Below are 27109 nucleotides of genomic sequence, written 5' to 3'. Positions count from 1 at the left end.
TTCTCTACAGTGGAGGGGATGGCATCATTTATGCAGAGCCACGTTTTAAGATCCTTGTTGTGTTAAAAATACATCAGTTATGCTCCTACCAGACAGACATCTGCATTATATCATCCACCATCTTATCTGCTGCTAATTGGCCTCCTTGTTGACAAGTCTTAGCAGCAAGGTTAAGTGCTGGCTGTAAAAGCAATGTAGCCTCTTGCCCGAGGGGTCAGAGCTCAGGCAGACTGTGCTGGAGCCTGCATGGCCTCTTTCCCTGCTATATATTTTCTGGGAGCTAATAAAACACCAGGGCAATCACTCCTGCCTGGAGTCTGCCAGCCACCACGGGCTCTGTGGAGCTGCAGCAAATGGAACATCATCTCCCCAGTGCAGAGCACTCCAGGAGGCTGCAAAGGGAAAAGGCATCTTCTCCTGCACCCAACTTTGAAAAACTCCCTGGGATGCAATTAAAAAAATCCCTGAACTAACAGCTAACCTTGAAAATGGGGCAGCCAATGCCTCTGTGCCCAGCACAGCCCTTGGAAAAGGGATGGGGGCACACCTTGATTTAATTCACAGGTTCCATTTGAACCAAATACTGGGATTTGACTTGGCTGCTGGGCTCCTTGCAGAGCTCTTGGGAACATATCCTAGAAAGCCATCCAGGTGGATGCCAGGCAGTACATCACGAATGGAGCTGTTGGGCTTCCACAACACCTGCCTTTGACCAACCTGGCTTGATTTACACATATGACAGGGAAAGGGAAAGGGAAAGGGAAAGGGAAAGGGAAAGGGAAAGGGAAAGAGAGGAAACTTAGGGCTGGAACTGAGCAGTAGCAGGGGTAGAGGAACACACTGACTGGAAATGTTTCATTAAGTCAAGAAGAAAAAGAAAAAGGGAAAAAAAGAAAAAGAAAAAGAAAAAGAAAAAGAAAAAGAAAAAGAAAAAGAAAAAGAAAAAGAAAAAGTAAGCATCACCCGAAAAAATCCCAACAACTGTACAGGAGAAGAGCAGAGCATCAAGGGATAGCATGGCACTATTTTTGCAGCCTGTGGCAGCCAATTTCCCTATTTAAAATGGGGAAGGGCTTTCCCTGCTTGGTTTTGCTTTGTTTTGGTTTTCTTTGTAATTGTTTCATTTCCTGCCACCTTAATCATTATTAAAATCAACATATGGTAGAACTCTAAAAAAAAGTTAAACCCACCCCATTTTTTTTCCAGTTTAGGCTGTAGTTAATTTTAAAAGAAAACTTTAAGTTTCTGTAGTAGAAGTTCCTCTTCTGTTTGCATTTAGCTCTGCCCTACCTTACTTTTCAGACCTCTACTTTCTATCACACACCTTTCTTTTTCCAGCACTTCTCAGACAGCATTTCACTGGAAGTGTAAACTTTGGATTGTTACTCTTCTGGGAATGTGTCTGTTTAAATAAAGAAGAGAAAAATGTTCTCTCCCTGAGCCCCTAGACCTTCATGCCAATGCTTGCAGCACAGCCTAAAGTGACCAAACCCAAAAATAGGCCTTGCTTCCTGGCTGGTCAACAAAGCATCAAATACTTTCTTGATCCTTTCCCTGCTATTAAAGCCTAGAATGTTCATTCACACACCAGGCTGAAGAATTTTCTTTTTAAGAGATTTACCAGGAAGCCAGGTGGGAGGGTCAAAGCCCTACCTAAGGTGCTCACACATGGGTGAGCAGGAGTTTGGAGCCACAGGTGCTGGACTGCATCCATGAGCAGGAGCAGGTTTCTCCCAGTTTGCTCTCACTGCCTCAAGTTGCCACAAATGAGCACATGAGCCTGGTCTAGGCCCTGCCTGGGGCAAGGACCAGCAAAACAAATGAAGACAAACTAAAGTATCCATGTCTGGTATTCCTTGACTGCAGGGATTAACACTTCCCTGGCATCCAGGCTTCCAGTACACACTGTGCAGCTGCATTCCTGCAGAGTTAGAAGCAGTGCTTGTTTTAACAATAAAAATCCCTGGATCTTTCTTTCCTGAAACAGAGAAAAACATTTAAAATGGGATGGGAATGTAAGTGAAGATAAATGGCTGCAGGAAAGCTCCTTCCATCAGCAAGGTTCTGAGGTACTATGAATACATGGGTGCTGTCACTCATGGCAGTGACACTTTTTAAATCTACCAGAATAGCTCTATTCACAGGTGTTACCAGAGCAATGCCCACTTGCACTTGAATATTTAGTAAGCAAGCATTAAGACTTCATGTTTTTATACTTAGCTCCCTATTTTTAATGGGACTGCATACCCAGAACTTAATGAAAATATCTAAAAATAATGCCAGTGTGATTTAAAAATATGCACTGCATCTTTTAAGTTGACATTTCGATTAAAAATAAATAAGATCCATTTATATGGTGATACTGTGATAAGATTGCATCAGTCAAGTTTCATTCCTACTCAAAGTGACAGATTTCTCAAAGTCAGAGCCAGGAAATTCAGTCCTCCAGCAACTCCAACCAGGAAAATATAACTGAGGGTGAATTTAAGTACTTCACAACAAGTAGGGTATCATGTTTCAAGGTAAATGCATTTCACAGAGTCCTATAATCATTAAGGTGGGAAAAGACCTCCAAGGGCCTCCTTTTGTTATTAATGAATTTATTAAGACACTTCTTTATTATTGCTCACAGGGAAGGCCAGATTGAGTTGCAGCTGAGCTTTCACCTTTCTAATTTTCTCTCTACATGACCTAATGACATCCTTGTACTTTTCCTGAGTTGTCTGCCTCTTCTTCTAAAGGTCAGAAATTATTTTCCTTCCCTGAGTTCACCAAAAGATCCCTATTCAGCAAGGCCAGTCTTCTTCCCCATCTTCACACTGTTACTCTCCTCTGGCTAGTCTATTAAAACTAATAACTGCACTCAACTTTTTTATTTGCCATTCAGCCCAAGTCACATCAGTGTTGTCATTAGTTTTTCCTGTCACCTAATCAATAGCTTGTCAAGATCCAGGCTCTTATTTGGTGGTAGAGACTTCTAGAATCCTCTACATTTAGAGAGCCACAAGAAAATGCATGGGGTATGGTTTTGCACTGTTCAGAAAACCTGTTTCCCATTGAACTATTTCAGTTTCTTGGGCTAATCTAAGAGAGGAACTGAGACAACTCAATAGTAGCAACCATTTATAAATAAAAAGATCACCCAAAACTGTCACTGGCAGCCAAGAGGCCAGGATTCTGAAATGTCTAGTGGGAATGTCTCCTAACCTGGTTCTCCTAACATGGTTCAAAGCTTGCTCTTGGCACTGCCAAATGACCAGGGACTTCCTCCTCCCATGTCATCTGCCAGTTCATGACAGGCCAAAAGCTCAGAAGAAATCCCTTAGCTCTGCAGCTCTTTCTAGAAAGCTCAAAAAGTCAGGCTATTTACCTCTGACTCCTCTGAGATCTGCTGTCTGTGTGCATGTTGACAGTGAATTCACTGTGCAAACACTGAAAGCCAGAGAACTTCACCCCAGCAGAAGTGCTCAGACCTGCTCTCCTCTTGCTCTGCTCTTGCAGAGGGCAGGCTGCTTGTTGTAACCAGCTGCAGTGGCAGAACAAACTCAAATCAACTATCTTGCTTCCAATGTAAGACTACCCCATCCCTCACATCATCTCATCACAAGCTTTCTGAGAGGGACTTTCTGAAGACTCTTTTCCTGTAAGCAAAAAAGGAAAAAGCACTTAATAAGAACACAACTAATATTGTCAGTCAAGCCAAGTGAAATCTGACATCTTACACCATCCCAAGGATGTACTCAGCTTGAATTCTCATGTATCCTTGTTTACCCTTTCCCTCCTGGCTCTAAAGAGGACAGCCAGCAAAGAAAGCCACCCTCAAGGAAAGATACCCTCCACCTCTCCCAAAGATCTTTGGGAGGTCTCCCAGCAAGGTGAGAGAACAGAGGGAACCTCCCAGGCACAGACAGAAGCTGCAGCTAAGGGCAGGGAAAGGTGTCACCCTCTTTGAGCCCAGCAGGCAATCTGGGACTCTGGGCAGAGGCAAGAGGAGACAGCAGCCTGTCCCACACCATCCATCTGCCCAGCCCTGTGGATCTTGGGGGGTTCTATGCAATTAGCACAGGTTCTGCTGCTAATGGACAATCAAAGCCCACCCAGTTTCAGCTCATTACAGGGAGGATCTGTGTCTGGCAATAAAACTCTCCAGGAATGGAGAGGCAGGAGTTCCAGCCTCTAATTAAAGACCTGTTGGAGGGGCCTGAAATCAACCCTTTCTCACCAGCCACCTCACTATGGCTGTGCCCTGACAGGGCCTGCAGCTTGTTTTGGGTGTGAGAGGAGTCAGGACACATTAATGCAGCTTAACTAGGAAATGGGTAATGCATCCTCCATGTCTCATAGGCTGGCCATGAAGACAAGCAATTGGTTTTTTTCTTAATTTATATGGCATGGGAGTTAACCTTGAGGTACTTCAATGTGGCTCTTTATTCCTGATAATGATGAAGCAGAACACTGTAATTCAAACCCACATCCCAAAAAGGTGAACAGCAGCAGCCAGCCATACCAAGTGCTCAGGGCACCTGCTGCCAATGCTCTGCCCTCTCCTTGAACAAATAATGTCAGAAGATGAACACCTTCTTTAAGTAATCCCCCTTCCTCACCCCCTGCCTGCACATCTTGGTTTGTCTGTGCTCATATCACCACACACATCTTCAACTATTCAGGATATCTTTAATTCATAACACGAATTAACATAATTACACTAAATACCATCATGCAGTAACTTTTTTAACACATCAAAAGTAATATTTTCATTTTTTGCAGGAAAAAACTGTAGACAACTCATGCCAGCAGCCAGATTAAAACAAACCAGTCTTTCTGAACAGAAGGTGCTCTTTCTAGAGAGTTGGGGTCATTCATTATCTCCAGATTTAATGAACTGCAGATTCCTCAGCTTTTGGGCAATACAATTTGACAGTTTGTAGAGGAAGATTGATTTTATTTATACACATCTATAAATAAAGGCTCCATACTGTGGCAGCAGCCAGTCAGATGCATGATATAACTTCAGCATCTCTTGAAGAGAAACAGCCTGGGTTTTGAGCAGGGGACTATAGTGTCATTTTCTATCTCCAGATGAAAAATGCATTTTCCCTCATCTAACAGTGGTGAAGAGGGCTGCACCTGTGAGGTACCCTGCCAGCACTGCCCTGTCAGGCTAGAAATGCCAAACAACTCACAAGACAGAGATGCAAAGATACAGATTGGAAAGAAATGAAAGAGAAGTGCTTTGCAAAAGTGGGACTTGGCCCTTAGTAATTAAAGGTAGCATGGATTTCACCCCAGCTCCAGCAGCTTTCCATCTACAGGGAGAAACAAGGGAAAGGAGAACAATACACAATACAATACACACACAATGTATTGTGTGAATTATACAATACACCTTCATAAGAATCTGAAATTATGAGCGAAAGGATGCTTTGAGATATGGATAGTTTTAGCAAGGCCATACCACATAAACAAAGATATCCAGAAAAAAAAAAAGGTGTTTGTGAGATGATCCAAGTGGATTTTATTCTGTTTGGGCTACAGAAAACAGGTTTCCTGACTAAGAGAATGCCTTGAACTACTTAACCACAAACAGGCCTCTCCAAAGAAGTTATGTCCTTAAAGCTATTTACACAACAGTTGTGACTCCTAACTTTCCCAGCCCTGCTTCTCCAGCAACAAAACATTTTGTATCCTCAGTAGCTCCTGCCCATTGCAAAGCAGTGAAAAAACCCTTGCCAAAAAGAGTCAGAAATGCAGAACCCCGAAGGAAATGAGACCTGAGACAACTGATTTAGGACTCTGCTCACTATTTTTTCCCCTGGTTCTGGGTAGCCCAATAGGCTTCCAAAGGACCATGGAGCAGTTTGACACATTGAGGAGGGGGAAAAGAAAAGATGGTAACAAGTGGTTGTTCTTTTTACCTCAGCTGTAAATCTGTGCACAACACCCAGGGCACAGCATCAATTCCAAACAAGTGCAGGCAGATATACAACGTGCTGCTTGCCCTGATCACGCCACACAGCACCACAAAAAAATTAAGGCTCTCTAGCAAGACATAAAAATACTCAAATCCATTGTAAGAAGGAGTTCAGTTTTAAGGAGGTCTGAACTCTCCTAACTCCAGAAAAACCACACCACTACTTAGACAGAGTAAGCCCACCCACAGTCCCAAACAGAATTCCTATAGCAGATGCAAATTTCAGCCGGGTATGTGAGCATTTTTAAGGAGCAGTGTGGTGCAAGAAGGCTAAAGACTGGGAAGAAACATATTTAAATCAGCTAAAACACAATCTTTGATGGGACCAACATGATAATTATATCCTGGTGAGTTTTTAGGGAGAATTAAAGAGGCTCTGAGGAAGCACAACTGCCCCGTGTGAACCATCAAGGAATTTATGGTGGGCAATCTAATCACCAGCACCATGATTGCTTTGCTCCAAGTCCAGCCAATCCAGATGGGCCACAAAATCCATGGGTTGTTCCATGCCATGCTTGGTGCTTTAATCCTAGATATTGTGACAGGTTTGTACAGGAAAATCTGAGGACTGACAGCAACTCCCTGAGCTCCTGGAAAGGATTCACACTGTGAAGAACCACAAAACCATTTGATGCCAGAAAATGCAAACCACACAGACCTTTAAACCTCCCTTTCTGCCACAAGAGCTCAGGCATGCTCCAGACCAGGAGCATGAACTGAGACACTCCAGAGAGAACATTTGTCTCTTTTTGTACAGGAGGTTTTACTGGGTCTCTCTGAGTTCCCTAGTAGGGAAGGCAGATGTAGTCAAGGCTGAAATTATGAATCCTTTAGCATTTGCCATGAATCATTTGGCTCAATCACAAGAGTTTTTTGTCTCTCCCAGAAAGTGCACTGGTTTTCCTGTGTGGCACTGCTTGGCTACATCTGGCTGACTTCATCATCTGCAAGAATGAAAGCAGGATGCCCAATCAAGTACCAAACAAAATCACTAACATATACAATTCAATCTCTGATCAACCAGTTTCAGTTGTGAAAATTCAACTGTAGTTCCAAAAAAACAAACCAAAACACACAGGGGAAAAATAAAAAGTCACCCAAACTTCAAAAACTCTGAATGCACCAGAAGATAGTTTAAGAGATGAATTAGTAAAACAAGAGCAAAACAAAACACACCACAATTCAGCACAAACAGCAACCTAGATGAGGGCAGGGAACACTGACACTGCTTTATGAAAGCAGTGACTATCATGGCTGGTACCTCTGAGAATGAAACAGAGCAACCTCTCCAGGGCTTTGGCCTCCAGCAGGTCATGTTCACAAGTCAGTGACCTTAGAGCCAGGCTGGCATTCCCAATGCCCACAACAATGGATCCAATTACTCCAACCAACAAGCATTAAAAGGCACATGCAGCACATGCAGCTCACATTGCTCTGGTAATTCCAATACATGGATCCACAGACACAAAGAGGAGAGAACAGCACCCTTGCCATCTCTGGATGCTGCTGTGCTCTGCTTAACTTTCCTTACACATTTTGGCTTCCACATTTCTTTCCCTGGTGTTTCCCTGTTTGAAGACTCTTCACCCAAACTCAAACCATAATGAGACTGAATAAATTGATTCAATACCTATTTGCTTTGTCATTCCTCCCACCATTATTCACTGCAATTCCTCAGACTTGGCTAAGGCAAAATACCATTTTCTTATTCTTTCAATTGTAGATGCACAGATCGAGGTGCTTGGTGAAAAAATAAACTTGTTTCCTACATAGTACTTTTGAATTTGCTGAATAACCTAGCAGGTCAAATAATTCATTTTGAGAAGAAACAAAATCCTTCAGTAAGTACACTGCTGAAGTAAAAGAGTTCAAAGGGGATCAACAGCATTTTAGAAAAGGCAAATTGAAATAAAAATCTACAAGAACCAACATCAGCTACCAAATATCCCATCCCCAAGGTCTTTTGAGGAACAGCTGGGACCAAATCTCAATGAAAACCTCTCCACAAGGATCAGCATCCTCTACCCTGTCCCACTGGGTGGGGCCTGCCTCCCTAAGGCCATCCCCAAACCTGGCAGCCCTGTGGGCTCCCATCCTTGTAGCCCAGCTCCTGCACGGCCAGGAATGGCTGCCACTAAATCCTCTGTCACCTCTGCCCTCCTCAGGCAGACAGAGCTGTGCTCGTGGCTCCCAAGGGGCAGAGGAGCTGAGCTGACCTGAAAGGTGAGCTGGGTATTGCATTTAATGTGGCTGCTAATCAGGAGGGTTTTCATGCCTACTTAGTAAATGTCCTTATTTACTTTAAATAAAACTGTGTTAGAAGAGCCAAAACAAAAATACCTGTCCAGAGTAAAGCAGAAAAAACTAACTGTGAAAGTGATACTGCTGCAGAAAAATATAATGTAGCCCATTTTGCAAGGTTGCTAAATTATGTATTACCAAGAGGGGCACACAGTCACCTATTAATACATCTAGAGCCCTTTGTTGCCCTATTATCAATAACAAACCTCCTGCACTATTTTGGGAAATGACCTTTCTGCACAGCCCGGTGTAGCACGAGCCAGGAACCTCCTGAGCTGTAATTCCAGCTCTACCATTGACTTGCTGCATGGTGAGGGAAAGCTGCTTTAACCTCCCAGGTGCTGTTTCTTTTTCTCTAAAGCTGCAGTGACACTGGCCTCCCTCTCAGCTCAGTGGAGTGCCTTACTAAGTTCAAATATTTGAGCAGAGCTTTGGGGATGCAAAATGCCAGATCAGTGTGACACATTGCTGCAGCTGCTTAAGGATATTAACAGTGCAGAAATTCAGCTGCAGCTGGAAGAACATATTGTGCAGAGCTACAAGGTTCTCTTTTCACAGGTGAGAATTTATAGCCACCAGCTTTAGGCAACAAATCACCACCCAGTAACCTGTCAGTGTTCTCAAGCCAGAGTTTCTTTCTCAACTCACAGGAAAGAAAATCTCAGTGCTTGGTCCCACCTACATGGCAGCAGGGTTCAGGGTAATGTTAACAACCCACATGATGGTGAAGGATACACCTAAAATAACAGCACACAGGGACCACAGGATGAGAATTACTGGGATTACTGGGATGAGAGGAACACACAGCAGATACTCAGTTTATGCGGCCTGGGACATTTCAAATGTCAAAAAAAAAAAAAGCTGGGTTATGGGAAGTTCCAGAGATTGAAAAAATAGAGCAGAGTGGAGATTGTAACAACACCATCTCTTTCTCTCTCACTCTAAATAAATAAAAGTCATGACTAAATGAAGTCATTCTGAAAACATGAATTATTTCATATTTCATTTGCTTTGGCAGAATATTCCCAGGGTTCCTCAAGCTGCAGGAACAGGTGGAGAGCACTACCAAAATAATGGAACACGCCTAAGCATGCAGTGACACTATAGGAAGGCTACATTCCCAACTTAGAAAAAAAAAAAACAGTCACATTACTCTTTTCCAAGGGGCAGAGATCAATTCGTTTTCCACACCTCACTTCTCTCCTGTGTTGTTACAAAAGATACCATCAGTATTTTAGAGTTGTCTAATAACTCCCTTTAATAATTTAACCAAGAGTTTCCAAATAAAATTTACTTTGTGGCTTGAAACCCATCCTGCTCGAGGAAATTCCATTTCAATTCCATTGTAATTGACATCACAACTCAAATTCCTAAATCTGCATCCCTAGTTCTTCAGAAATGAAGAGACTTTCACAGCCTGGAAGATTTAACCTGAAAGCCACACCACCACACCCATATTTACATTAGGAAGTTCCCAGGGTGAGCACTACTCTTCCATCAGGATGATCCTCAAATGCCCTTTAAAAACTCCTTAACTATTATTTTAAAGCCCTTTGTTTTACAGACAGAGAGCAATACATTTGGCATGGAAGCTTAAGCACGACATGATTCAAGTTTATAAGGATTAAATTACAGCAGCTATTGAAATCCATGTTTGAATTTAATATTTAATACGTCTCTACTGACAGATTTCATTTACTCATCCCAATTAACAGTGCCCAGAGACTGCTGTTTCACCTTCCTCAGCCTGAGCCGCGGCCAAATGTCAGCCCTGAGGTGGGGCACAGGCATCCCTAAGGCAGCAGCGGTGCCGAGCGCTGCCGTACAGCACCATCTAAGGGCTCTCCATAAGTACTGCTGAGGGGATGTATGGAATGCCACCTATGGATCGGCTCCTGGGTGCTCCCAGCCAGCTGCCAGGCTCCCAGCACGCACCAGTGGCACCACAGCACAACCCTCTGAGCAACTGTTTCCTCTCTGATTCATCAGGAATCATCGGGAAAAGGAAGTTACCGAGAAGCTGCCCAAGAAATAATTTTCAGAATAACAAGATTTACCTCTGTCATCAGCAGCAGTTTGCTTCTCTCTGTGGCAATCTCTTGGCATGCAGACAAGGTGGTTTGTTACAAACACTCTAGATTAAGCACAGGAGGAGAAAATAATATGGCTTCAAGATTTAGAAACTGAAAAACAAGAGTAGCTTTAATTCTATCCAGTTTGTGCAGTATTTAAATCTCTATTTCAGCTAATTTCTATTTCCAGGCAATCTTTTTTCTTCATAACTTGTATACAAGTCTTGCTCATAAAAATATCTTCTGGAGTGGTTTTGTGATGCAATCTACACAAGGAAATACCGCACTAACCTGAAGATCCACTTAGTCCAGCCTTAATCTCAAGGAACACCCAATTAAGAAAAAAACCCTATGAAAGTAAAAGTACTCAAACTGTCCCACAGAAATGCCTTTGCATGTTAGGTGTTCACTAAGGTTCAGTGTTCAAAAACGTTCAGTGAGAGCTATTCAGACTGGACTAGTTTACAAGATCTGTGCCTGTCTCCACAGCTATGTTTTCTGAGATGAAAGAATTGGCAATGGGCCAAACAAGATTATTTTAATTATCCCAATTTCCCTCTGAAATTTCCTGTCTCGTTGCACATGAAGTTTACCACCCCAAAAAAGGAAAAGTGACCTGCCTAGCAGGACAGACCTCAGGCAGCCTTTATTCTAGGACCTTATTCCATCACGTGTAGGCACATGCTCCACTGCTGACCTCTCCTGACCTCAGGGTGTGGAGGAGCAGCAGCATTTCTAACATGGAAGGAATTGTGAGTGGTGAAAATGAGTGTCTGGAGCTGCGTCTCCAGCTAAACTGAAAGCCACATGCAATGTGCAAGACACAAAACTGGGACTTTCAACACATCATAATTCAAAATAACTCTTTAATGTCAGCGCAGAAATAAAGCATTCAGTGGCTTTTAGTCATACTAGTGCTGTACAGTAGCCATGCTCTGCTCCATTGCTGCAGGTGTGGAAATGACAATACTAAAGAGGCCCACATTAAAGACTCCTTCATTTCTGAGAATGTCACATTCTAATGGATAATGAAAAGGAAAAGTGAAGGACAACAATATTTGAAGGCTGAAACATTAATTTTCAAATCTAATCAGTTTCTATTGCCACTGCACACAGAAAGAACCAGTCAGGTTGTAAGTGCTGCATCGGGCCACTCATAAACAACAAAAAAGGGATTTTTCACTTTTCCTGAAACTGTTTCTAAAAGCTTATTGATCTTAACCAGAGTTCCCCACTTCTCCTGTAATCAGAAGTTAAGAACATTACTTCACCCTCTTGTTTTGAGTCCTGCAGATATCAGATATTAGCAGCTGTTGTTCAGTGAAGACAGACAAATCATATTCACAGCTCAAAATAAAGAAATCCTGTTTGTGTGAACACAATTTGCTCTGTTCATCAAGCAAGGGCATGAAAAGTCACTCCTCTCAGCCTCAGATAGCAGTCAGGATCTCCAAGTGGACAACTTTGTTAAGATTCATGCAATATTAAAAAAAAAGAACAATATTTGGAACATAATTCCCATTTGCTGATTATTTTCCTAGATTGAGCTCTGCCAGATACCATGCACTTGCCATGCTTTTGACATGGCATGTAGGGCAGATGCCAGTTTCTTATGTAGCTGCCTGTTCTGGAATGAACACCTGATCTATCTGATCTCAGTTTTGCAGTTACAGCAATATTAGTCCTCTCCATAATTTTTACAAGATTGGGATAACTGAACAGCAGAGCTTCTCTTTAAACTTCAGAAGAGGAGGGACACCAGAGCATAACAGGCTTGTGCAACACATGCTGACCTTTTAACACATTGACCTGTAGTGCTCTGAAAAGCACCAATGGATAGAGGGGAGAAGCCAGTGCTGGAGGTGACAGGGTGGAAAGCAGAAAGCCACCACACTGACAAGGTACAGTGACCTAGTGTCCATGAGCATAAGGGTGGCTCAGGATAACAACATTTCTGGCAGAAAAAGTATACAAATACTCAGCTGTCTCTTACTCAGATCTAGGTGTAAAAGACAGACATCTGAGCAACAGTATAATCTGATGTGGTAAGGCACATTAAATGTTGCAGCTTCTGGTGTCACTAAAGAGCCTTTGTCCAGTCAGACTAACAATTTACAGTTTAGACTTAAGATAAAATAAGCAAATTACTCCTTGCTCTTATTTTACAGGCTTTGCCAGATGTGAACAGATAAAGGCACACATCCAGTGCAGACCTTCAATCATTTTCAACCATGTTCAATACCACTTCTGGTTCGGTTTGTGAAATCCCTTCTAAAAGACATAAACCAAGAAATTCTTAGCACCCTAATTTCCCTTTCCTCTATGGATTATTTTGCCTACTTTGAAATACTAGGAAAGCTTCTCTAAATAAGAATAGACCTTACTGTGATGGCTGAAGTCCTTCTCCTTCCATGAGAGGAGGGTCTCACATCACAGTCTGGGAACCAGCTTAGCTCCTTTTCCTGAAAAGAGGCAGGATACATCTTAGTACAGTTAACTTGTCCCTGTATTTCCCATCCTCCAAATCTTCCTAGGACGGTGCCTGCTTTCTTCTAAGATGTGATGAGAGAGAGAAAGAGGAGTAAAGGGCAAAGGTAACCAGGAGGTCAAGAAGAGATGCTTTCCCTCAGCCACTGCTAACAAGGCACAGCACAGGAGTTTCACACAGCCTCAGAAACCCTTGTTCCCCACTGGTGAGCTCCGGCCAAGCCCGGGTTCACCGAGGTCACAGCAAAAGAAAAGGTTGGACTTCTGTTGATCAATGCTGCTAAGCAACAAGTCATAAAAACCAACACCACCCTTGTCTTCTGCTGGTTGCAATTAGAGAACTACAAACAGGATCACAGATTCAGGGCCAGGAGAAAACCTTTAGCAGTGTGAGTGTGCACTGCTCCCAGCCACACAGTCCGTGCAGCAACTTCTCATTAGACACACACCAGCATCCCCAGCCATTGCAGCCTGCACAGGGCAGGTCAGCCCAGGCCTCTGAAGCTGTAACAGCCTTTGGCTCCTCACAGTTGTAATCTTTAGGTTGTAGTGGGCACTTCCAGTTGAAGAAACAAAGCAGAAGTGTTGTCAGCCCCTGATTAACTTCATGAATATTTGAGTCATGTTAAAAGGTGCATAACTAAAGCTTTTACAGGCTACTCTAGCAGTGGAAGAGATGTAAGAGGAAATGAAGACATAGTGACAGAGCAGGAACTCACTTTGCCACAGTATTTTAAGGAAGAATACAGCAATCTTATCATGCATTCTGAAAGGTGACATTTTTCAGTTGTGACAAGTAAACAATCTTTTACTCAAACTACAAGAACTTTTAACTATTCCCCACTTGGAGCACAATTACAAATAAACCCACCTAGTGCCAAAGGACAAGCATCACATGGTCCCATGTAACACACAAATCCAAAAGATAGAAACAGGCATTGAATTTATAATTTTTTGTAAGCCTCACACAGCAAACACTGTCACATCCGTTTCTGTGGCTTCACAGTGAATTATCCAAGATAATTCTTATGCTCCCATGGGAGGAAAAATAGAGAAAAAGATACATTCCTTTTGCTGCTCCCTAATGTACCTTCTCCATACAACGTCATGGATGTCAGCCCCTCTTCTCCTTCCTTCTTCATCAGCTGAACCATACCTTAGTATGACAGGAGGGAACAGAGTATGTCTGTCATCCTTCCATTCTAAGTATGGACTCTAATTGCTTCTGAGTTTTTAATCTTGAAATTTTTATTCTCAATTTACAAATGTTCCATTATGAGGGAGGTGGCTCATAATTAAATAAACTGTAAGAATATGACTGTGGAGTAGCTGAACTGGTTTTTGGAAGAGGAATCCTGTTGCTAGTCACTCAGTGCACTGATGACTGTCCAACTCTTCAGGAGAACACACTAATGTTTCCTTAAATACATTCTTTACCAACTTTTGTTCAATCTTTCATCAAATTATAAAAGTTTCAGAACACTCCAGCAGGAATAGTTACAGAAGCACTAAACTGTGTAAAAATGTTTTACTCATTTTAACTCATGGACTATGTTACTTATTGACTGTGCATCCAAGAGGGAGAAACAGAGCCCTCTGAGAAAGGAAAATAAAAGGGAAATAAGAATGTTTGTACCAGTACAGAGCAAATCAGTAATTGAATCTTGCCACGTTATCAAAGAAAACTTTAGGAAGGGAACTGTTTAAAAAAAAAAAAAGTTTCTTTGTATTCTTTAGCTTTATTCAACTCCCATGTCCCAAAATCTCACACAGCCAACACACTGCAGATTTCACAAATAAGCAATATATATGAGGAGAACATAAAGGCTGAAGCAGCATGCACAACAGGAAGTAATGCATTTGCAGAAGGCGAGGGCAGATTAGATATCAAAGGAAAGTTTTTTATTACTTAAAGCAGGACATTACAACAGAAGAGTAGTCAAGAAGGGGTCACTGGGTCCTGTCACTGAAAACAGAGAGATTAGATATGAAAGGAATAAGTCACACTAAGAGCATGAACTTGCTAAGAGCATTTTTTCAACCTTAAGTAACGTGGCTGTAAATATTATGTGGGGCTCAGAGTAAAGACTATTGAACTGTAACCCTTACACTCTCTGACCTGTTTCAGAGTCCTGGGTAAATCACTTGATCTCACCACACTTGTTTTTGCCAGCTGTGAAATACCAGCAACATCTATTACACAGGGACCTGGGGAAAAGTTTCACACTTGCAGACAAATGCAAGACTTTGTAGAAAATTACTTTGTGTATGTAAGCAGTTTATTCCTTACCTCTCTAACTCATTTGTCTACTCATTTGTCTCTCAGTTGTCTCAGTTTATCACATCTCCAGCTACAAGCTCTCTCTTGCTATTGGCTTCTCATGAAGTTATATTATTTTCCCATACTATTCTGCAATAGCTGTGGGTTTAAGTGTTAACATGAGAGCAGCTTGACAACTCCAGAAACTAAGAATATGTCAACATCCTACTCAACAGATTTGTTTACTATCTTTTTTCAGAAGCCTGTTTACTTGAATAACAATATTTTAATGCATTTTGGCCAAGTTAATCCCACAGAGCTAAAAATTATGAGCTGGAAACATTCTTCCCTATCTTGGGACACAGTGGATTGTTTATGGAGTTGTAGCTGGCCAGCTGAAGCTCTGCAGTCCTTCTGAAGACAATTCATCTGCCCAGCCCACGAGAACATGAACAAAACTGCACAATAAACTGAGCAGCAGCTGACTGCTCACAACAAAACACATCACAGCAAAATTTTACAGGCTGTAAAACAAACTATTTCATTCCCACATGGAAGGCTCAGTTCATAATTTGCACAGTACAGCTTTTCAGTTTGGTAGGGGAATCACTGAAAAACAAAACAGGGACCCTCATTTACTCTTTAATTTCCAAAGACTCCTTTCAATATATGGATATTTCTCCATCTACTGAAGTATGAGGCATAATTGAACACATAAAGAAGGCAAATCAGATTTTCATTTAATGCTCTGCTTTAAAAGGAAAATGCAGTTTGAAGAACCTGCTTAAGCCATTGTACTTCTCCAAAAGTTCATTTGTAAATTAACAATATTATAAAAGAAGCAACAAAATGAGAAAATAATGATGGCCCACGGCTTGAGTGGATCAGTAGATCTGCATCCAGAAAATAAATACTGAAGAGGCTGTAAAACATATTCTGCTTGAGCAGATGTCATTTAAACAAAGCTGCAGGTTCTGTTTTACTTGCTTGGCAGCTCATGTATGACAGACACGGAAAACAGCAGTCCTGACAGAAGAAGCAATGACCATAATAAAGGTTTGATCTAACAGATAAACACAAATGAGGTCACCTCAAAAACTGCCACCTGAAACAAAGGGACTATCAAACAATTGAGAATTCCCTGGTTAAAATGCTGCTGCTCTCATTAATTCATTCCCCACCTGTCATTTCTTCTCCAAGGTATCATAAAATACAGTCAGTATTTAAAGCTGAGAAGACTCAAAGGACACAAGAAGTTGCTTTTGGTTCGGGGCACTCTCTGTCATATTCAACAGAGGTTGTTTAAATAAAAAAAGAAACTGTAAGCACTGCATTTCTCTCACAATTCAGCATGGTCAGAACAAAGTCACTGTGCTTCTGCCACTCCATACATTCCTTCAGCTGCCTCTTTGTAACTGATTGCAACAATCCCAAAGTAGTGATTAAGAAACAGGAGTAAGTGGTCATGAGTTCTGACAATTTAGGTGATGGAAGCCACTACCACCAGCTACCCTGTGCAAACTTCCTTACCAAAGAAATGCCTCAGCTGCATGGCCCCCAAAACACCACAATGCCCTTCCTTAGTGTTGCACTGCAAACAGTGCCTAGCAGGTAAAAGTTGGGATCACCATGTAACAACTGGGACAAGGGGAATGAAGAGAAAAATATATTTTGAGGGGGGAAAAGCCCTGAACAAAAACAAACACCATGAAGGTAAAAAGAGGATTTAAGTAACCCAATTCACTGCTCTACTGGAATTGGGTTGCCAGAAGCCAAACAGGTGATATTGAGCTGAAATTACCATACCTTTTATGTACATGTCCAGAAAACCAAAACTGTGAAAATTATCACTTCCAATATATTTCTTTAAAAATTAATTTACCCAAGTACCAACAGGCTCACAAATTCTCCTATTTTAATGGTTTTACTGTCAGATCAGCACTTTTCCACTTTATTCTTCACATTTAGGGGGTACCAGATGAGCTCTGCCTTCTAGATCATAGATCAGGAAAATGTTTCCTCCAGATTTTTCTCAAGGGAAAATAGAAAATAAAAGTGCTTTTGGTTGGAAGCAGTCCTGTCTTCTGCAAGAGATAAAGAAAAAAATACTAAACATGACTGGCCATTTTGTTTGAATCCAGAAAATGTAAGTCAGATCAGAAAACCATAAACCATTATTTTTAGAGACAAATTATTCTAGTATAAAGACATTTGCTATTAAAACATCATGGGTAACATTTGTTTAATGTGATGTCTGCATGTCAAAAAAAGTCTAACTACATTTTGCTTTTTAATAAAACATCTATTTTGAAACTGGGATGGTTAAAATTCCCTTCTCCTAGTGTACAGTGGGTAATAACTAACCACAGCTTCCAAAGAGGGACCAAACACCACTATGTTCTATTTATATGCATACAATTTATTTAAAACTAAGGCTGTGGTCTGGTGCTGTCAGGCAGTGCAATGTTCTTGCTGTCACTCAAGGTGAGGAAAGAAAATGCAATCCATTCTGGCAACAGCTGCTGCTATATTAGAATGGAAAGCTGCAGTGTCAACTGCTCTGAGATGACCCCACAACCAGAATCCAACCCTGCACCACCACAAACCTCGCCCTCCTGCCCTCCCCAAAGCCAATCGTTCTACACAGCCATCCAGTTTTTATCAACAGATCTAAGGCATGTAGAAACAGAACATTTGGAAGTTTATTTTTTTTCCAATAGTGTGTAGTAGTCTCTTAGTGAGCGTTTAGATTTGTCATGATCGCTGCACATACAGAATCCAACAGAATTCTTCTGCAGAGTACTGGATAGGTTTTCTATGCATTTCCACTGGAGCAAAACATCAGAACCAACACATGGAAAAAGTGCATTTAATGTTCACATGTTTCACATAAAGCACCCATCAAGAGCAGAGTACAAACAACGCTTAGAGACCATCTTTGAACGCCTTCAGCAGCAGGTCAGCTGCCAGCCCAGGAGACAGGACCCCAGTCAGAACCTTTTCCTCCAGAAGCGGGATCTTATCCTTGACAGCCAGGTGGGAGCGGAAGTGCTGCAGCACGTTCTCCTGGATGAGGCTCCACATCCACACCTTCTGCTGCCGGCGCCGCCTGGCCAGCAGCTCGCCGCTGCCGAGCGCGAGCTCGCGGAACTCGGCCATCTTGTCCCACAGCTCCGAGACGCCCTCGCCGGTCTTGGCGGAGACGCGCATCACCTGGGGGTTCAGGGAACGGCCAAGCCAGGTTACCTGCTGGCCTCCGGGCTGCCAGCACTGGGTCAGGCAGATGGCATGGAAATCAGGAAATGTGGGAGGGAAGCTTCCTTCAGTACCTGCTTCATGAAGCTCTAAGCATATCTGTGCCTTACGCTCCAACCCCCCAAAAATATGGGATTCTATAGACCCTGAGATCCATGCTGTTTGGGATATTTGTCCAGCTGCCTGTTATGAGAATCATTTTTAGTAAGTCCTTCAGCTAAGAGGACTTATTGCTCCTTTACTTAAATGTAGATTAAAGTGTATATTCTGGTAGCTATTCTTTCACACTTAAAATATGCCAGAAACAAGGTATTTTAATTTTTTTTTTTGCCTTTGCTTTCCACACCAGGAATTAATTTTCAGAAATCCAGCACAATCTTTCAAATAGAACAGCCTGAGTTTTTGTTTTTCTTTTTTTAAAAAAAGCTTCTCTCCTTTTCCACACTTAGAAAAGAAAGGTTAATCCTCAGCTGATTTAAATTCAGCTTAACGGGTCAATTTCAACACCAGGGTCGAACAAACCTCCTTTACAGATAGTTTATTTATAAAGGAAATGAGAGTGTGTGTGTGCTTATTCTATATACACATATTAAAAACTAGTAATGAATCTTCTCCTTAGAAATCTACCAAAACCTTTTAATAGATAAAATACAGCATTAAAACTGAAGACCTACAGGATAAGAATTCCCATTATCTAGCCATTTTTATTATGTGAGAAATGAAAAAAAAAATTAAAGCAGTAAGGCAAACACATGAACTAGTGAAAGAGCAAAGATAATCACAGGCTTCAGAGTTATAAGAGAGGGAGAAGTAGATTAAGGGGCATTTTTGGATATGCACAGTTTACAAAAAGCAAGTGAAGTTTGCACCATTCCTGATGTCAGTAATAGCTCTGCTAGCGCAGAGATTGTAGCTCAGAGCAGAAATCCTGGGGAGGAGGACTGGCTTTGCAGTGTTTTATGTGGCACACCCTGAGATCAGAGGTGAGGCACAGACAGCAACAATCACTTCTCCAGCACACTGAGACTGAACAACCAACTGCAATTTTTAAAAGGAGCCGAGGGAGACTAGGACAGCTAGGTGAGGAGGTACCAATCTTAACTCATTCAGCACGTTTTCTGGGGGGAAAAATACAAAAAAACCTCCCAAACACATCTCCAAAACCCAAACAAAACCAAACCAGACCCACAGAGCCCCACAAAACACAGGGAAGTCCACAAACCTTTGGCCTCCAAACCTTGGAACGCTTGCGGAGCAGCTTCATGGCGCTGACGTACTCAGCCTGGATCCGCCGGGCAGGCACAACCAAATCCCCATCAGCCTTGTTGATAACAACCAGGTCTGCCACCTCAATGATGCCCCGCTTGATGCCCTAAATGCAGCAGGGACAGCAATCAGGAGTACCCAGAGGGGCTGTGACATGCTGATTCAGCACAAAAAGCAGGTCAAAATGATTTGGTAGTTTCTAGTTTTCTCCCCAAATATATATATAAGTAGTAAACATGTCAAAGTTAAGCCACAGAGTATCATGCGTTTACATCCTCATACTTTTAAAATCAAAAAGGGAGCTTAACTGTGCAGTAAGTTGATGACACTGAAAATACTTAATAATAACAGTATAATGGACAAAACATATTGATATGGACTTTCTGCACAGCTATTGCATGCTGAATTTAAGTTTCTCTTCCTAGTCCCAGGTAGTAACCAATAAGAGAAACTGAAAAATACCTGTAATTCATCTCCACCCGCAGGTGGTAGCAGTAATATAAACATATCAACCATATCAGCCACAGCAAATTCTGACTGGCCCACACCTAAAAAATTAAATTCAGAATTTACCATTTACTACAAACTTTCAGTCCCATTAATGTCAGCAATTGTGACAGATCCCAGCACTGTCCCACAAACAAATCCCACGAAGAAAACAAAGACAACAGGAAACATGGCAGTTTAGTAAAAGACACACAGGACTAGAAAACAAGACAGAATGAGCACTTGTGTTAAAGCAGTGACCACATGCAAAAAACATGGGCAAAATCAAGGCAGGGATATACAATTATTAGCACAGCCTATTTTCATGTCACAACAAGACAAACAAAGCAAACCCTAAGCACATACCCACTGTTTCCACGAGAACAACATCGTAGCCTCCTCCTTCACAGAGCAGAATGGCTTCATTTGTGGTCCTTGTGACACCTCCCAGTGTCCCACTGGTTGGAGATGGTCTGATGTATGCATTCATGTCTCTTGACAACTCAGTCATCCTTGTTTTATCACCCAGCAGGGAACCTAAATGTTAAATTATTTCAGAAATGCAACACAGCCAAACTGCCCCTTCTCCCCCATCCCCACCAATAAATGAGTGAGGACAGACAGATCTCTCATACAAAGTCAGTCAAATAAGAATATCCTAGTTAGAGTTGCTCAACACTTAGCTGAGGACTAGGAAGCTACAGTCTGGCTCTTCTACTTCCCAGAAGCTAGAAAGGCCTGACAGGCAGACCATACTGCTACCAAACTTGAAGAATCTGTGCTAGGTCAGAATGAATTCTGTAACTCCTGACTGTTTTTTTGAAGCCCATACACATCAGGCCACACAGCTGATTCCTGTCTGCTCCTGTCCAAAGGGACAAATCTCTGCATCATGATTCTGACACACCTTGGTGCTGGATGTTTTGCTTTAGGAGAGCTGACACGTGTCCCTGCCTTCCTTCTACTCAAACAAACTGCAAATCACATTCAGTGAGATCTACACACTCAATGCACACTCCAAAAGATGAGAGATGCTCAATTCTTCCAGCTGCTGCAGTCTTGCTGTCACATTTTGCTACTCTACTCATGCATCCTGAAGGCATGCATCAAAGAACACAGTCCATCTTAGCTCCATGTCACTGCAATGCTCTAGTTAATTCTTTATAAATAGTTACACACCTCTAACAGCACAGAAGCTGGAAAAATTAATGATGCTGAGTGGCAGCTGCCCCTTATGGAAAGATCAAAATCAAGGTTGTATTATTTGTATCAGAGATACCAAGAATCAGGCATGCTCAGCTTGTAATTCCCCTACAATTTTTTATTGGAGAGTTTCAGATCACAGCCTGTCATCAGTAATCCTGCACAACTTCCAAAAAATTCAGATTTAGAAAAATAAATTGTAAGGTGGCATTTGAATACTGGAAAAGAGGAAATCTGAAAGAACTACAACACTGATACGTATTTTCCAATTTTGTATCACATAGGAAAAAAATATGAAAACTTGATTTCTTTTACATTTTACTGTTACAGGCACCAAATTTTTTTCCACTTGACTCAAAGAGATACTTCAGTAGTTGACAAGGTACTAGAAACTTGACTCAAAACTCACCACCACTTGTACTAGAGGAAGGGTCCACAGCCAACACAGCCACTTTGTGGCTTCTTTCCGTAAGCATCTTCCCAAAGCATTCTATGAAGGTCGACTTTCCAGCACCAGGAGGACCAGACAACCCTAAATAATCACAATAGGAAGAAAAAACATTTTGTTAGTCAAATAAATAATACATTTCATGAATACCATCAACATCTAGTTGATAGCCATTCATACTCTAACACAGCCTCACAACAAAAGCAAATAAAAGCTATGCCAAAATAAAATAGGAGCTTGGCAACACAGCAGCACCTCACCATCCCTCCTCCTATTGACACCAATATAATATTGGGTTTATCCACATCTATTTCTTCCCCTCCAAATAAAATTACTTGTACTGTATGACTTACCCTTCAGAACTTTCAAAATGTTACATATTAGAACTGGATTTTTCAGATTTACTACAAAAGAAACATTCCAAAAGGAAAAGCAAGGCTGTACCTTGAAGAGCTGTTCTTTCCAAAAAATGAGGCCGTTTATTTGCATGTCAAAGCTCACAAACTAAGATTAGCACCAAACTTTTCTCACTCCCATGCCCCAGTTCTTGTTCTTACTACCTTTGTACAGACAGGAGAGATGACAGCTGGGCATGACACATGTTAGCAGTCCTTCTCTGTGTAAGGGAAAAACATTTTACAGCTTCCAGGAGAAGCAGGTTCAAGTCTCCTTCAGCTGAAAATCAGGCTGCTTCCTAACAGAGGGCCATAAAACAGGAAGGTGCATGTTTTTCCTTTTGTAGACTAAAAAAGGGATTCAGGAAGTGTCAAAAAAACACCTTTAGGAAAAGACCAGGTGTGCTTGAACACATCTTTCCCTAAGTGTAGACAGCATCTGCATCAATCTGCAAACTAACTAATGTTTCACCTTATAATGGTTACACAGTCGACCCTGAATAACACACTCCCAAGAAGCCATGATAATTTCTAAAGCATTTTCAAAAGCATTTTTTCATCTCAAACCATAATTCCACTGGACAGAAGTAATCTAGATTGGTTATAAACCACAAAAAAATAACAATGCAAGACTACAAACCACAAACAGTGATAATAAAAGGTGAGGACAGTAATTACTATTAGACAAGACATAAAAGGACTAACCCACTCTAAAGGCAAGTGGCTTTCCTTGATTTAACTTTTCTTGTTCCCTGTGGTAGGATAATACCTTCTGAAGGAGCACCTGGGCTACTTTCTTCTTCCTACTCTGAGTTGATTCTATGAGTGTAATGGATTCGGCTAGGCAGGCTCTGTGGCCCTGGATTAGCCCCTGGTAAAGTCTGTCTATGAGTCTCTGCTCCTGGTCAGAAAGCTCCTCTGCTTGCAGCTCAGGGGCTGCCTGCTGGCACAGCTCTCTCCTCAAAGTGTTTGATGAACAAATCCATTTTGTGTGACAGCGATGTGCTGGCCCGGGAGACTCAAGACTCGGGAAATCTGCTGGGGAAGTGAAGCGAAAGTTCACGAAGTAAGTTCTTCTGGAGAAATAACAACGGGGGAATCTCAGCAGCAAACAGGGGATCTTCATCTTCTTTGGAACCAAAAAGTACCAGAGTTGTCAGTTCACTTCTATTTGCAGACAGCCTAAAGAGAAGGAGAAACATTTTTACTTTCCTCAAAGCACTTTTGTGAGGACTCAAATTAAGTTTATGTACACCCCTGATCATCAGCTTTGATTTTATCAGTACCCACTTGAATAAAAAAAGTAACTGTCCCCTTTTCCCGCTAAACAGACACAATAAAAACACACTACAGAATCAAAAGCATAGTATCTCTTTATTATCATACTTCACAAATGAAAATATATTTTAAATAGTGCTTTTAAATAAGCCTCTGAGAGCACATGCAGCACACTACAAATCCAGGAGCAATCACTCCTTACGCTTATGGAAATGGCGGTACCTTCTAGTTTGACGGGCTATTTTAGGGTTGTTTTTAACAATTACTCGGGACGAGGGCATATTGGCACTTATTTCCATCAGAAAGAGGAAAAAAGGGAGTGGGAGAGAGTTCAGACACAAGAACATTCAGAAATAAACAGGAGGAGCTGAGGCCTCCCCGAGGCGCCCGGGCGGCCCCAGCCCCGCTCCCGCTGCGCCGCATCAGCCCGGGGCGGCCGCTGAGGGGAGGAGGGCAGGGGAAAGCCGCCATTCCCGGCCGATCCCCGCCATTCCCAGCCGCTGCCCGCCATTCCCGGCACCTACCGGAGCCGCCTCGCTCCGCCCCGGGAAGTGACGCCCTCAGGCTGAGCCGGAACCCGCTGCCCCGCAGGGAAAGGGCCGGGAAAGGGGCGAACACGGCCAGGAGAGGAATGGCCAGGGAGCTTCCCCGCCATTGCGCGGGCCTCCAGAGCGAGGGGTCAAGGCCTCAAGGCTCGGGTCCGGCCATTCCATGTGTACACAAACTTCCATGGCCGTGGAGTCACAGTCTCCCTGCCCTGGCCTTACAGTGGTGGATGTTTCAAATCATCTTTTCCCTCCTGATTTAGCGGTATCCACTCTGAATCCGTGCATGGCCATTTACTGGTCCTCCCGCCATACACCCGAGAGGGAGAAGAAATGCTTAAATCCCCCCATGTGCTTATTAAATCACGTTTATTTTCAGCCTTATTAAACCTCCTCTTCAAATTTAGTTTCCTGTCGTGGAATGTTGGGTTATCGTGAGATGGGGTTTGTTTTGCTTCCTTAATTTTTTTTTAAACTATTATTATTTCTCCAGTCATCTCCCAACCTTTTTTCTTCCCGTCTTCTTGTTAAAGTACACAGATCTATTTCCAGTGAATGTGAACACACAGAACCCACTGACTGAGCTGTTCCCAGTGCCCTGCACTATCCAGCAAAGACTTTTTCCCAGTGTCATCACCTGGGCAGTGAAAGTGACAGACTATTAAATAGCAGAAGTTTTGTTCTGAACTGCTGAACGCACAATTCAATCTCACTGCTGTTATTTCGGTCCAGAAGGTGATGCTACATAGAGACCTGAACACTTCAGGGCTAAGAAAATATACAGTTTTGTGTGCCTACCATCATGGGATGAAACCACAACAGAAAGAGACAAGAAGTTCCATTTTGAAATAGCCTCATGAGGTCTTTCTGTTTAACCAGGTCTTTATTCACCAGAGTTAGCCTGGATCACTATAATCTCTTCATTAACAAGTTTTCTAAGGCTCTCTGTTTCAAGTGCTGTACTTACACCTAGGTAGCACATCCCCACTACTATTTTAATAGCAGCAGAAACAACAACAAAAAAACCATTCTACTTCTGCTTAATTCACCCTTCAGTTTATGCCCCTTTGTGTTCTCTGAAATGGAATACTTTTGTCAGTGACCTTGGTGAACAGGCATGGAAAAGTGCACATTTCATCAATGCTGAAGAGGAGAGGGGATTGTTCAGTTCTCTATGATAACCTTGTGGACCGGAATAATAGGAGTGAGATTAAAGTGTGCACTCAGCAGTCCAGAACAAAACTGCTGCTCTTTTATACAGCCCACCAGCTGTACTGCCAATCTGATATGGCCACAAACAGGCATGAATGTGCTCTAGAGTCATCTCCCTGCAAGAACTGTTTTCAAGACTTTGCACACTGGTGAGGTCTGGAACTCCAAATTGCTCAAGTCATCCTCTTTTTTTGTTCCTCTTTGCCCCCAGCTCTGTTATTCAATAAGTTTACTTTTCACCAGTCAGAGGCTACAGTCTCCAAATGCCAGATATGAGAGGAAGACTTCCTATTGCCTGGTCAATTATATATGCTCTTTTTTTCCATAGTCTTTCAAACATCAGAGATTATATAGGTCTGCTAGAACTATGTGCTCTTCTACCACCTCTGATTTCTTTTTACTATAACCTCATCCAAAATAGGCAAAATACTCCCTTGGAGGCTGGGTCATATGTAGAGTCTTCTTAATCTACATCCTGCCATGCTACACAGTGTTCTTGTGTTTCTCCTATGGTTTTGTAATGTATGCAACGAAAGGGGGGGGGGGGGGGTTTGGTTGTTATTACACACAGCCCAATAAATTTTGGGCAGACTCACTGTATTTGTGCTTTCTAATCTCCAACACAGAGATTTCTCTTGGCTTCTGTATTCTTTATCCATTCATCATTAATTTACTTAACATTGTTGCTGAGCTATTCAGGAGGGTAATTCAGTAGCTTTCTGCATCAGGCTCTGTTTCTCCTTTTTCTTAAAAATTATCTTTCAAATTTGGGGTGGGGGGAGTGTGTTTGTGGATTTCGGTTTTTTAAATTTCAAATTTAACTCATATTCTGTGTTCTCTTTTCTTCTTTTCCCCAAGGGTGTCAGAATACTAAAAATGCACCCCCATAGTTATTCCATCACAGTCTGCAAACTTCTCCAAGATTTAAGAAAATTGTCTGGTTTAACCTCCTTGCTGCAAATTTACCCCAGTGTTAAAGAAAAGGGTACTGCTGGTAGTTCATGAAATAGAAGTCTTCCTTCTGAGCCAGTACTAAATCAAACAACCTGTAAAGTGCTATAAATATTGTGCCATGAGCTAAAGGTGCAGGGAGGCACAGACGTTCAGGCAAAATGTGCAACTGAATCCAGATCATTACAAAAGAATAGAAAAAGATCCTTCTGTAACTTCTCACAGCAGGAATAGTACTAACACTAGAATCTGCCAAATTCAACCATGCAAATTTACATTCCGTCTAACTGGCTTCCCCTTGCAGTTTTAGTTGGATTAGCTCATTCTTTCTTCCTCTGGCAATGCTGATTTCCTAGCTCTGTTCACCTCCTCTTCAAGAAAACCCAAAGTAATCTTTGTGCACATAATTAACACAATGATACTTAATATCATCACAGACATTTCTCTACATCAATGTGCTGTAAAGGCCAATACAAAACCACAGTCCTTGCCATGGTACAAACTGAAAATACAGTGGGACCAAATGAGACCATTTGCCCTTTATTTCAGAAGGCAGCCCTCAATTCCTTTCAGTTTTCACAGAAGCAGAAAAGTTTGATCCAACCACCTCTTTACAGCAAAACAGGAAGCAAGGTAACAACTGATTACAGCCTTCCTTTCAAGAAGAAAGGCTAAGCTTTTCAAGGACACTCTTAGCACTCTAGACAAAATGTACCTTCTACCTTATCTTAGAAGATAATTGGACACCTGAAATGAAATCACTAGAAACCATATTCACAGCTGAAAGTTTGCCTGTTGAAATGCACCTTGAGCCCAGGCCTCAGATCTGCAGTTACAAGACTTCCTCAGGCAAGGAAACACCAGGAAAAAAGGCCAAAAGCTCTGCAACTGTTACACCAGCAGGTGTTTGCTGACTGTGAGCATCCCAAGGTTTTTCTAAAAAGACCAGGACAGAGCAGCAGGACAGCTGCCTGGCTAG

General features: G+C 42.1%; 1 protein-coding gene and 1 long non-coding RNA gene across 2 annotated transcripts; both read right to left on the bottom strand.

The window, feature by feature from the left end:
* Positions 1-11538: 11538 nt before the first annotated feature.
* LOC128950817 (uncharacterized) lies at positions 11539-13654 on the bottom strand. The gene is made up of 3 exons (XR_008484396.1): positions 12729-13654; positions 12493-12615; positions 11539-11584 (listed from the first exon to the last, which is right to left on the bottom strand). It is a non-coding gene; the product is annotated as an uncharacterized LOC128950817 (long non-coding RNA).
* A 4283-nt stretch (positions 13655-17937) lies between these two features.
* MMAA (metabolism of cobalamin associated A) lies at positions 17938-23321 on the bottom strand. The gene is made up of 6 exons (XM_054295492.1): positions 22850-23321; positions 21711-21833; positions 20465-20635; positions 20075-20160; positions 19569-19718; positions 17938-18304 (listed from the first exon to the last, which is right to left on the bottom strand). The coding sequence occupies exons 1-6, from the start codon at positions 23268-23270 to the stop codon at positions 18017-18019; spliced, it is 1239 nt and encodes a 412-aa protein (XP_054151467.1). The 5' UTR covers positions 23271-23321; the 3' UTR covers positions 17938-18016.
* Between the last annotated feature and the right edge of the window lie 3788 nt (positions 23322-27109).

Source organism: Melozone crissalis, unplaced genomic scaffold (assembly GCF_028551555.1).
Source record: "Melozone crissalis strain CALT ecotype California unplaced genomic scaffold, PUWL_Pcris_2 ptg000006l_1, whole genome shotgun sequence".
Classification (NCBI taxonomy): domain Eukaryota; kingdom Metazoa; phylum Chordata; class Aves; order Passeriformes; family Passerellidae; genus Melozone; species Melozone crissalis.
This window is presented reverse-complemented; position numbering and strand designations above follow the sequence as displayed.

Bases quoted from the DNA above. Each gene is read 5' to 3' on its own strand.
- MMAA (XM_054295492.1), bottom strand. From the start codon at position 23,270: ATGAAGATCCCCTGTTTGCTGCTGAGATTCCCCCGTTGTTATTTCTCC. The intron at 21,834-22,849 runs GTTAGTCCTTTT...GTGATTATTTAG, and splicing joins GCCACTTGCCTTTAGAGTGG to GGTTGTCTGGTCCTCCTGGT. The intron at 19,719-20,074 runs GTATTTTTCAGT...TGCTGCATTTAG, and splicing joins CGGGTGGAGATGAATTACAG to GGCATCAAGCGGGGCATCAT.